Below are 12800 nucleotides of genomic sequence, written 5' to 3'. Positions count from 1 at the left end.
AGTCCCTCCCCAGAAGAGCTCCCATTACCATCTTTTGCAGTCAGAACTTGTCTCATCCCGGGCTGTCTCACCTGAAGCAGCCAGGGCCAAGGGACTGATGAGCCCTCCTCCCTGAGGCACCACCCAGGAAACATCACCATAGCAACCCACAGCAAACAATGAAGCCAGTAAGGTCTTTCCTACAAAGCTGCCCCTCCTAGCAATCAGGCCCAGAAGAAGAATGACCTGTAACCCAGGAAGATCACCCAGAGGGCAGAGTAATCCATCCCATACCAGAGAACATTTCCTGCAGGTAGGGGCAGGGACCCATCTATGAGGCCTACCTTTTTTACTCCACTGAGCTAGTGGCTGTCCCCCTGGGGTGGGTCATGCTTTCTCCATGGCAGCAGATTTCCCAGCCTGTGAACTCCCCGCTGTCTTCCTCCCTTAGCCCTATGGTGCTATGTTCACTGAGCTCAAAACAGAGAAGAGATGCCTGGTTATTACAACTGGACCAACCCACTGGGTTGGTCACATAGAAATGATTTAGGGGAGAAAACCCCTCAAGAAAGGACCTAGTGCCTGCTCTCCCTCTCAGGAACACACCTGCACCTTTCCTTTCCCCTTTCTTCCCCCCAGGAGCGTTACTTCTGCCTTTCTCCTAAGCTCCAAGGGCCCTTCTACCATCTCTGTAACTTTCTAAATAAACTTGCTTTTATAACCTGAAAAAACAAAGAGAGAGAAAGAAGAAGGAGGGAGGGAGGGAGGGAGGGAGGGAGGGAGGGAGGGAGGGAGGGAGGGAGGGAGGGAGGGAGGGAGGGAGGGAGGGAGGGAGGGAGGGAGGGAGGGAGGGATTAAACGGGAATTTTTGGAACCAGAAAAGTCCTAGGAGTGGACTGGAAGGAGAGGCATTTTCGAAGAGCATACTATAATTAGTGCAGACAAATGGCCGGAGTCCCAGCTCTGCTGCTCACTCCCTTGGCACTCTGGGTGAGTTATTTACTGTGTCCTGCTTTTTGCATCTTTGAGATGAGGACCATAACACTGCTCATAGGGCTTTGAAAATTAAATGAGATGTGGATAAGTATTTAGCACAGTGCCTACATATTTGCTACTGTTTATTTCACGGTGGTTGGGACACAGAAAAGGGAAGGGACAAACAGATGCTTTCTGTACTTGTATTTTAATGAGAACGGCAATGCACCAACGACAGGGAAATGAGTAGTAGGAGGAGTCTGGGTAGAGAAGCCCCAGGCTCCATTCTCTGGAGACAGGTTTCTCTCTTACACTTGGCTTGGTAAAAGGCGTTTCCCTCAGGATTTCCTCAGGCCCGACGTGCCCTGTTAGGAGCCTGAGTTCCTTGGCAGGAACGTGGGGGCACCGGAATGAAGAGGATGGGCGAAGGTAGGGAGCAAAGAACAGGAAAATTCAAACTGAGGGAAGAAGGTGGAAATCACCCCCAAGCCTGGTAAATGGAAAGACAACAAAAGGTGAACGAACAGTCCATGAGAATAATTCAGAGCCATCATAACTGCTGGCGGGCAGGGCAGGGATGGAGACACGGCTCCCTGCCAGGCCGCCAGCTCCTGGGGGGAGTAAGGTCTGGAGGCGGCTGGCAGCTTGTTTCCTCTGGGGCTGCTCCTGGGAAGGAGAGGCAAAGTGCCCCCAGGCTCCCTGTGTCTCTCCCTAGATGGTCCTGGCCAATGAGTCCCTCCCCGACAACCACACATGGGCGCAGCATGAATTTCTCCTCCCAGATGAGCCCTGCGATTTTCCTGGCTTCACCCGGCAAGCCTACCACCAGCTGGCCCTGAAGCTGCCACCCTGCACAGACATGAAGTCCAAGGTGCGCCACCGACTAATCCACCCTTGGAAAGGTGAAGTCACGCACACGTGGGGCTTTCACACGTGGCTTGACGTGGGGCGCTTGCCTGCCACCTTTCCCACCAGGCCTGACAGATGCTATGACAGCAATGTCTGGCGCTGGCTGACGGACTACAGGGCCCACTGCCGCCCTCCAGCAGAGCCCTGCATCCCCCCTCCCTCCTGGATGGGTCGAAACAGCCTTCTGACTTTCATCAACTGTACTCCTATCTTCTTGGACAAGAACAGGAAGAAACAGGTGATTTTCAGGACTGTGAAGGAACTGAGAGAGGTGGAGAAACTCAAGCTGAGGAGTGAAGCCAGGGCACCTCCACTCGACACCAATGGCAACATCCTGCCCCCAAAGAATTTCAAGAAGTAAGAGGCACTCCTTCCTCAGGGAGCTCACCCACCTCCCCATGTTCAGGTGACCTCTCCCTCTCTGATTCCTGTTTCTGTTATCTAATTGGTACTCTAACTTTCCCACCTCTGGTCATCTGAAAACTAAACTCTTTTCTGACTGTATCTGGAGAGAAGGGATGGAGGCAAGGGAAGGGCAGCCAGGGGAGGGGCTCAATTATTTAACTAAAAATTAGGAAACAACTATGTACTTAACATGTGCTATAGGCCCTGGGGATACAGAGAAATGTCATTCAGCCCCTGCTCTTGAGGAGCTTACAAAAGGCAGATACCTACATGCATGCTTGGAAAGACAGCTATGAATGCAAACTCCCATATGCTAAGTGCTAAGTGTGAGACAGAGAGTGGGTGTTGCAGGATGTCAGTTATTAATGGAAAGAGCTGAGAGCTGGGGTTAGAGGCTTGGATTAAAGTCCAGACCGTGTCACTTTGGTAAATTGCTTAGTTTTTCCAGACTCAATTCCATCCTTGATAAAGTGGGGACGGTAAATGCCATGCCTACCTTAACAGGTGAAGATAAAATGGGTTAATGAATATATAGAAACACCAAACAAAAAATACAGTAGATGTTATTACAGAAATTCAGAAGAGGGAGGGAGGGGTTGCTGTGGGCCGGAGCATCCCCCCAGGAAGACCTCATGAAGAAATGAATGAAGGCTAAGACTGTAGGAAGGCTTCAGAAAGACAGAGAGGAGGGGTTGGAGGGCTGACTGGCATGAGCACAGACAAGAGTGCAAAAGGAGTCACTGGAGACCCTTGCGGCCCCCCCACCCCCCACCCTGGGAACTCACGGATATCGCCATGCTGGGTCCAGTGCAGGCACTGGGCATGAGTGGCAGGAAAGGGAGAGAGGAATGAAGATAGAATGTCTTAAATTCTGATCCCATGGGATCAACAGAGGCATTGAGGGGTAGGAGGGGGAGGCTGTGATTTGTTATCTTAAAAAAAAAAAGCCAACCGTTGGTGATTTTTAGAGATTATGCAGGACCTTGGCTTCTCTCTACTGTCCCTGCAGTAAAGATCATTGATAGCTAATATGTGCCAGTACTAGGCATACAAAGGTGAGGGAGGCTTAGATCACTCCTCAAAAATATTCCATCAAAAGATAGTGCCAGACGTTCCATCATTCCTCTTAAACAGCCCTGTGAGGGGTTAAAGTAAATTGTTAGAATTACTCCAGATCCATGAGAGAGCACATTCTGAGCATGAGAGACCCAGAGGATTTCAGACAAGGTCTGAGCCTCAAGGTACTCGTGGTCTTGCTGGGAAATAGAACATTTATATATAAACCCAGCCATTGTCAACTCTGGTAATGCATCGGAATCACTGGGCCTCTGTAGAAAAATGTTGAGGTTTGAGCCCCACCCAGGAGATTTTAACTTACTCGGCCTGGGGGGGCAGCCTGGGCATGGTGTGTGTGTGTGTGTGTGTGTGTGTGTGTGTGTATTTAATTCTCACCTGAGGATGTTGCTTTTCAGAGAGAGTGGAAGGGAGAGAGGGAAACACCGATGTGAGACACATCGATTGGTTGCCTCCTGCATGCACCCTGACCAGGGCTAGGGACGAGCCTGCAACCGAGGTACCGGGGTATGTGCCCTTGGCTGGAATCGAGCCCGGGACCCTTCAGTCCACGGGTCGATGCTCTAACCACCGAGCCAAACTGGCTAGGGCTGGGCATGGTATTTTTGAAAATCTCCTGAGGATGATTCCTCTGTGCGGCCAGGCCTAAGAACCTCAGGTGTGAACTGAAGACAGCAAATGGGCTACCTGCTGAATCAGGTGCAAAGCCTGCTGAGCCACAGGAAACTGGTCACTATTCAACTGTGGTTTTTAAAAAGTAAATTTCTCACTGTTGAAACTAATACTACAGGCCTATAGAAGAGGGAGCTATCAGACCAGGTGTGGGAAGGCTGCAGGTGAGAGCAGGAAGGGCTCTTGGGTAGCGTCACACTAACCAATGACGAGAAGGAGCACGTGTGCTGTAATCACCCTTCTTCCCAAGGGCCCCGAGTTAGTGGAGGAGGTGGGACTTGAAGAATAGTTAGAATCTGGGTAATGGTATTACCTACAGTATGTCAAAAGGATGGAAGATTGACCAGCTAAACACAATTATTTCAGCCTAATGCAAAGACACACACAGGGTACAGGCCATTTGGAGTAGATCAATATAATATCCAAATAGAATAAGAGACAGAGGGATTCCCTGCAGCCTGATTGCTCATAGCTTATGGAGGGCTGCAACGCGCGCTCCCTTCCACCATGCCTGATCTCTCCTTTGACCCCTCTGTTCTTTCCACACCCTCGCCCCCCCCCACAGGTACCCACACATCTCAGCTGGGGGAAGGTTTGAACCCCTCGGCCTCCAGCTTCTGCCCAACCCACTTCCCAGTGATTTTACCAGGAGCTGGCCCTGCCCGAACCCTCTGCCTCATTACCAGGAGAAGGCGCAAAAGCTGGCCTTGCTGCCAAGTGCACCCCTGAGCCAGGACCTCGTGAGGAATTACCAAACCCTGATAGAGGACCGCATTGCCTTGCCCCTCCACCATCTCTCCAAGGCACAACCCAGCAAAGCCTTTCCAAGGAAGAGAAAGAGAAGACCTGGACACACCTAGAAAAGCCTCCAGATAGGTGGGAACCACGGTGGGCACACATACCCCTAGGCTCCAGTGTACTTAACCAATGCACCTTAAGCAAGAAGCCTTTGGGGTGGCTGAAGGACTCTGCTTCTGCAGAACAGAGCCTCTCCGCCATCTCCCCAACTTCAAGCCATCTTTGTAGCCCAGGCTCCTCAACACTCTACTGAAACTCTAAATTGTTATGTCTTCCTTGGAGGACTCTCTCATAGCAAGTGGGAGGACTGGGGGGGGGCAGGTAGAGCAGGAAGAACAGAGGGGGGTTCCGTTCCTAGAGACAGAATGAGGAGAAGGGAGGAAGAAGGTGTGTGTGTGGGGGGGGGCACTGTAAGAAATGTGGGTAAGAAGTTACCTCCACTCCCATAGCCCACTGGAACAAGGCTGGGATTGGTCAGAGTACAGAACAGTTTTTAGGTAAAAATAACCTCAATTCCACCCCTCCATGGACCATTTGATGTCTGGACAAAGACCAGAAGCAACTCGGCTGGGTTGCAGGCCCTATACAGGGTTTGCGGGAGCAGAGGTCAAGCCAAGGCTGGTGCCAGAGGATGGAAGAGCCAAGTCAAGGCTGACCAGGCCTCCATCGAGGGACCGGAGTAGAACAAGGTAGAGGTCAGAGTGGTTCCCTTGGAGCATTACGTTAGGGCCTTGGGCCTGTGTGTTGCAGATGACCCCAGATTCCTCATCTTTTACAATGGGGTACCAGGGACAAGTGGCCTAAAGTGGGAGCGGGCAAAGCCTATCAGTCAGGAAGATGCTGACCCAAGCTGGGTGAAGGTTTGGGGTGGGGTGGGGTGGGGGGCTGCCAAGGACCTAGTGGGAGGTGGCAGTGGGGAGGCAGTTAGGAGGCTGCTAAAGAGAGAACCACCTCACCTCTTCTTGTCCCCATCACATCCCAAGTTGGTGATCTTCCCCAGCTGGGCTTCTCTGGGCCTTCTGCCCACTGCCTCTTTGTCTCCACTTTTCTCAAGCCCTGCAGGCACCAGGGAATCAAAACATCACCAGGGTTCCAGCCCTGGTTAAACAGCCACTAACCAGCTATGTGACTTTCGGGAATGTCGTTGTTCTCGTCAGGCTTTCAGTTTTTTCACGTGCACCTAGGAGTCACTAGGGTAAAAATTAGAGGAATAAATAAGTGAAGTGCCTGCAAAGTGTCTGACACATTGTAGACCATCCATAAATAAAGCTATGACCATTATTTCTGGGATAAGAGTAATAAATGGATGGAATATTACTCATCCATAAAAAGGAAGTACTAGCCCTGGCTGTGTAGCTCAGTTGGTTAGAGCATTGTCTTGAGACACCAAGGTTGCAGGTTTGGTCCCTGGTCAGGCACATACAATAATCAACCAAAAGCCCTGGCCCATGTGGCTCAGTTAGTTGGGCATCCTATGCACCAAGAGGTGGCTGGTTTGATTCCAGGTCAGGGCTCACGCCTGGGTTGTGGGCTCAATCCCCAGTAGGGGATGTAGGAGGCAGCCAATTGATGTTTCTCTTTCTTTCCCTCTCCCTTCCTCTCTTTTTTAAAAAAAATCAATAGAAAAACATTTAATTACAAAAAAAAAAAATCAACCAATGAATTTATAAATAAGTGAAACAAATCGATCTCTCTCTTTCTTCCTCTCCCTTCTTGTCTCTCTAGAATCAATAAATTTTTTTAAAAAAGGAATGACATACTGATTCATGCTACAATGTAAATGAAACTTGGAAACATCATGCTACATGAAAGCCAGAAAAGGCCATCTGTTGTATAATTCCATTTATATGAAATACATAGAATAGTGTATCATAGAGACAGAAGGTAAACTGATAGTCTCCAGGTGCTGGGGGAGGAGAGAATGGGGACTGGCTGCTTAATAGGTTCAGGGTTTTCTTTTGGGGTAATGAAAATATTTTGGAACTAGATAGTAGTGGTTACACAACATCATGAATGAATGAAATGCCATTCATTAAAGTTGTGTACTTTAAAATGGTAATTTTGATGTGTATTTCATTTCAACTAAACATAATTTTAGCCCTGGCTGGGTCAGTTGGTTAAAGCGTCATCCCCATATGCCAAGGTTGTGGGTTCAATCCCCAGTCAGGGCGCATACAAGAATCAAGCAATGAACGCATAAATAAATGGAAAAATAAATTTATGTCTCCCTTTTTCTTTCTCTCTCAAATGAATAAAACATTTTTAAAAATAACAAAAATTAAAAAATAATGATTTTAATAAATAGGGTGTGTGTAGAATTTCCAAATTTCCTTGTTTCAAATCTTTGATTCTATTCAACAGCCCTTCTCTTTGCCACCTTTCTCCATGGCATGTGTGTGGGGTGGGTAGAGAGGAGCAGGGGCAAAGGAGAATTTCCTGACTACTCCAGGGAAGTGCTGGGGCTCGGGAAATATACTCATTCTCCCCACGTTGGATTAGGAATGATGGTAGAAAGGGGGAGATCCCTTTACCAAGGATTCTAACATGTAAGAGCTTAGTAGGCCATTAGAAAACAAGTCACACCCCGTCAGTATTTAGACAATAAACCAAGGCACATTGGAGAAGTGACTTGCTCCAAGCCACAAGCACAGGCAATCCCTGGCCTCCTAGTGGTAGAATAGGAGGCACAGGGCTGTGAGCCAGGACTCCAGGGCCTGTGTGTCGTCCTGCTCCTCAGGCTATTTGTGCATGATGCCAGGGTTTTGTCATCTCCACAGTGAGAGTCCTGGGGGATACTTAGAGGGTTACTATGAAAACTTGAGGGGTGGAAGGAAGGAGGCCATTGCAATTCTTCAGAGAAAGCCACCTACTCCCTGACCTGGAGCTGGTAGTGAAGAGGTAAGCTGCACTTACACAGACTCCCACCTTGGCAGACTCAGGCCACCCCACAGGCTGCCGGCCTCACGTCAGGACTCCCACCCCACTCACCACTTTCCTGCTCTGCTCTCTGGACAGTGCCTCCTTCCTGCTGGCAAGTGGACTACAACATCATCAGGGGCTGTCTTGTCTAACTGCCAGCCAGAGATGCGGAAGCAAGGCTCCTGAAATTCCTGAACTCCAGTGGGCCATGGCGATCTGGCAGACAAGATTAGCATCTGTTCTATGTCCCACTGGGCCTATGGGCAATCCCCAGCTCAGCCTGCCAGCAACCATGAACACCACCCTCCTGCCCCACCCTCCTACATACCCTAATAAATATGGAGTTCTTGAAAGCCTTTGGGGGGTAGAGTTGGGGATTCCTATAACCTGGCCCTGCCTTAAAGACCTGTTCTTGCTCTAGCCAGTTTGGATCAGTGGTTAGAGCATCGGCTGTAAGACTGAAGGGTCCTGAGTTTGATTCTGGCCAAGGGCGTGTACAGGCTCAATCCCTGGACCTGGTCAGGGCACGTGTGGGAGGAAACCAATTGATGTGTGATGTGTCTCTCACATCAATGTTTCTATCTATCTACAACCCCCCCCCCCCCGCCCTTTCCACTCTCTCTGAAAAGCAATGGAAAAAATATCCTAGAGTAAGGATTTAAAAAAAAAAAATCTGTTCTCTCACCACAACTTTTGAAATGAAACCCCCCTGGTCCCCCAACATTCCCGGCACATCCCTCTGCAGAACATTTTGTGTTCTGCTGAATGCCACCAGCTACATAGAAGCTAATTAATCTCAGCACAGAGTCTTTCAAAACCACTTCAGGGTCAGTACCTCCCCTTCCACAACCTCATTTCTCTAAACCCGGGATTAATCTCATGAGCTTGGCTGTTGAGGCCAGTTCAGGTTCTCAAATTGCTTGGGGCCTGAGGAATGGTTGGGGGTTAGCAAATGTTGGAAGCTGTGGGGAGTGGGAAACCTCGGGAGAGATGCAGGGCCAGTCACTTGGCCAATCATGATCTTCAGTCTTCCTTTGTCATCTGGCTGTCTCCTGTCTAATTGTCATGCCTCAAAAATCCCCATTGCTGCTCCCCGAGATGACAAATCAGGGCCAAGATCCTCTCTCTAGCCTACCCCAAACTCACTTTCACTTTTCCCAGGACACTCTGGCCTTTTGTTTCCACTTACCACTGACTGGCTTGCTCAAGCCCTTTGTCTTCCTTCATGCTTGTCTTCCACCTTTGGGCTCTTTCCTAACTGTACTGTCCACTGAGCCATATATATTTATTCTTTTCATCCCACCATCTAAGTAATTGCTGCTGCCTATTATTATATTTAGTGGTTTTTGTGGCTATTCATATGGTTGCCCATCTCCGGTTAGCCTCCAGCCAACACACACACTGTAGGTCCCATGACAGACCCTCACAAGTGCCATGTGCTTGTAAGGCAATGCTGCTGCATCTTGCCGTTGTCCAGATTCCTAAGTGGAAGTTTTGATGTGGCTTCCTTTAGCCCACCATCATTTCCATTGGATATTCTCTGAACGCTGACATGAGGTATCATGACACGGCTCCTAGATGACAGTGACTTCATTAGCATGAGTACCACTAGAAAGCGGAGGTCATGTCCAGGAGTGCCAAGGGGGCAAGTCCACAGCTTAGGGAAGGAGGAAGAAAAAAATGGAGAAAAACTGAAGCAAGAAAGAAAGTAAATAAACACAAGAAGAAGGAAGAGAAATGCTGACACCAGAGGACAGGCGAGATGGGAGTTTCTGTCAGAGCTCAGAAGTCCAGAATGTTTGGAAAGAGTTGGGCAACTTTGCCAGATTCTTTGAGGAAACTTGCAGGATAAAGATTAGGGTACAGAGCCCAGGGGATGAGGTGCTGGCAAATAATCCCTATGGGTGGAAGGGAGAAGGGATGAGTAGAAAGGGTGCTTGACCTTGAGTGAGTGGCTATGGCACCAGCTGGATCCTGTGAGTGGAAAAATCAGAATGGGAGCTCAGCAGGCTGGTCCAGGGGCTCATCATCTCAGTAGCTGGGGAAATAATGGCCTGTCTCCTCCTGTGTCTTCTGGAGTCCTGCTGAACAATTCATTCAACATATTTTGTGTAAGGAAAGAAAGAAGAAAGAAAGAAATAAACACAAAAACCCTATCCTGATAGAGCCTAGTGGGAAGATGGACAAGTAAACAATCAAAGTAGTGTGAGAAATAATAGATACCTGATCCAGTTGTTCTATGAGGACAAAGGGGAGGGGCATGTGTGCGCAGGCTCATGCCAGTGTATGTACAGTTCCCAAATAATAGCACTTACTATGTGGTAATGTTTTGAAAGCTTTTCATGAATCAACCCATTTAATCCTCACAACACTATGAGGCAGGTCCCATTATAATGTGCATTTTAGAGATGAGGCATAGAGAGCTCTTAAATATTTTGCTATTCTGCTTCTCATTTGAACTTCACAGCAATTCTACAATTACATGTTATTTCAGTTTTACAGATGAGGAAGTGGATTCTGAAACATTAAGCACTTCACCCAGAGTCACCTACTTAGTAAAGGACAGTTGGAATACTTGACCAACCTTGTCTAAGTTCATTTCAGTATCCCATGTTCAGCCTATCTTCATCAGTAGAGACCAACACTTGGCCTTGGTTTTGCCATCCGTAAAACAGGAGGAAAACATCCCAGTGTCAAATATAAAAAGTTGCCCTACCTTGGTTATCTTTGGAAGATGTACCTTTAGGGGTGGAGGTAAGGGGATATATTTTCAAAATTGGCGCAGAACTTATGGGACCCTTGCTGGACAGGAGCATTCTGGAAAACAGCTTCATTCCTATCTTCAGCACATCTGGCAGGGCCAGAGGAGAAAGCCTGAAATAGAACTGGCTGCCCTTCACTCCATGGGCTCAAGGGAGCTGTTTGTGTAGCTCTGAATAACCCACTCTATGAAGAATATTATGGGAATTTCCTTATGTGGCAGCGTATCTGACCGGATGATTTTACTGTGCCAAGTGAACTCTTCTCCCACCTGACCACCAGAGATAAGAACTGGCACTATTCAGCCTTAAGGATGAACATTAAAAAAGAAAAGGTGTAGCCTGGCCAGGAGTGGCTCAGCGGTTGAGCATCGACCTAGGATCCAGGCGATTGGGGTTCGATTCCTGGTCAGGGCACATGCCTGGGTTGTGGGCTCAATCAAGGACTCTCTCATCATTGATGTTTCTATCTCTCTCTCTCCCTCTCCTTTCCTCTCTCTGAAATCAATGAAGATATATTAAAAAAAAAAAAAGTGTAAAGATATTTAAAGGCAAGAAAGGTTATCATGAGGAAGGTGGGAACCAGTTTACCTCTGTCTCTGTTGTGACTTGACAAGGAGGAGAGATTTTGAACACAGCTATAGGGGTTTAGATAGGCTATAAAGAACTTCCTGTTACAGAGAAGAGATGATGGAGTAGATTATATCAGGTTTAAGGAAACAAGCTGTGAATCTACTTAGACCGGTGCCGCCCAACAGAAATATAATGGAACCATATATGTAACTTTAAACTTTTTAGTGGCCAAATTTAAAAAGTTGGAAAAAAAAAAAAAGGTTAAGTTTAATTTTATAATATATTTTATTTAACCCAATAGATCCAAAATATTATCAACAAAATAATGTAACCAATGTAAAAATAATTAACAAGATATTTCACATTGTTTCTCATACTGTTTTCAAAATCCAGTGTATTTTACACTTATAACACATCTCAACACAGACTAGCTACATGCCAAGTGCTTAATAACCACATGTGGCTTGTGGCCACTGTATTATTGATCAGCACAAGCCTGTTAGACACCAATGGCAGATACAAGGTATAGTCTGGTTTTATCTAAGGGCAGAAAGTTGTCTAGAACAACTGAGGGTCTATGAAGGTAAAGGCCAAGAAAACCTTACCTTTTGGAACCCTTCTCAGCCTTCCTTATTGCTGGAAATATTAAGACCCACCCCCCTCCAGCAATTTCTAGAACACCCTTGGCAGTGCTCTGTGTTTTCTTTCGGTAGAGAAAACCCTGAGTCCCTCAGTTCTGTCAGATTCAGTGTTTAGGAGGTGTTAACCCAGGTGGGAAGAGCACTGTGCCCAGGAGAACAAGGAAAGGCTTCCATTCTGGGCTAGACAGATAGGTCTATTCTTTCCTTACCCCGCTTCTCTGTGTTGCTGGTGTGAATAGTTGGTCACAGGAAGAGCCAAGCAGACAGAGGGGATGGAGATGAAATCTGCCTCTGTCCTGGGTGCAGAGTGTGACATAAGCACTGTCCTGGCCTAGCCTCTCTTATCTACACTATTCCAGGTTCTTTGTCTGCGACACCCCTTCTCCAGGTACCTGCATGGCCCTCTCCCTCACTTTGTTCTCATCTCTGCACAATGCCATCTGTTTTAAAAGAGCCAAACCCAGACCTCACCGCATTACTCTCTTTCCTCTCACCCAGCTTTATTTTTCATCAGCAGTTACCATTACCTCACATTATGAATTTAGTTGTTCACTGTCTGCCTTCCTCGTTAGAATGTGAACTCCACGAGGGCAGGGGCTTCATTTGGTTCACCACTACACACCCAGGGTCTAGCTCAGTGTCTGACACATTGTAGGTGCTCAATAAATATTTTTTGACTGAATTCATTCTGAAAGGAAAACTAGTTGTAATTCAGAGGAGAGTCAATATAGTGAGGGAGCCATATAGCACACTACCATTTTTCCCCATAAAATTTCTGAATTTGGATCCATTCATTTTTATGTGAACCATAAGATAAAACAAGTGAGAGAAATTATAGATATTTCCCAAGCATCTTAGAAAGGAAAATCTCTGTTTCTCCTATTCTTTACAGTCCAGAATGGTTTAATATTCCTTCATAGTTAGTGTTCCTGGAAATTTTCTCCCTCTCTGTCTCATCATTAGAGTTCAGTGGTTAAAAAATAATGAGAGGCAGGAACCAAGGTGAATTACTATATTGGTAAAGACACAGACAACCCACCCTGGCCAATGTGACTCAGTTGGTTAGGCATCATCTCATGCACTAAAAGGTTGCCAG

The 12800-nt window shown here is 47.4% G+C and overlaps 1 protein-coding gene across 1 annotated transcript; it reads left to right on the top strand.

The window, feature by feature from the left end:
* Positions 1–220: 220 nt before the first annotated feature.
* On the top strand, positions 221–4874 carry TEX52 (testis expressed 52; the record flags this gene model as incomplete). Its single annotated transcript, XM_081130155.1, has 3 exons — positions 221–292; positions 1670–2220; positions 4580–4874. 3 exons carry the CDS (start codon positions 221–223, stop codon positions 4872–4874), a joined length of 918 nt encoding a protein of 305 aa, XP_080986281.1.
* Between the last annotated feature and the right edge of the window lie 7926 nt (positions 4875–12800).

This window comes from Miniopterus schreibersii (assembly GCF_964146895.1).
Source record: "Miniopterus schreibersii genome assembly, chromosome: 2".
NCBI lineage: Eukaryota > Metazoa > Chordata > Mammalia > Chiroptera > Miniopteridae > Miniopterus > Miniopterus schreibersii.
The sequence above is the reverse complement of the archived record's forward strand: the minus strand, read 5'-3'. Positions and strand labels throughout refer to the sequence as shown.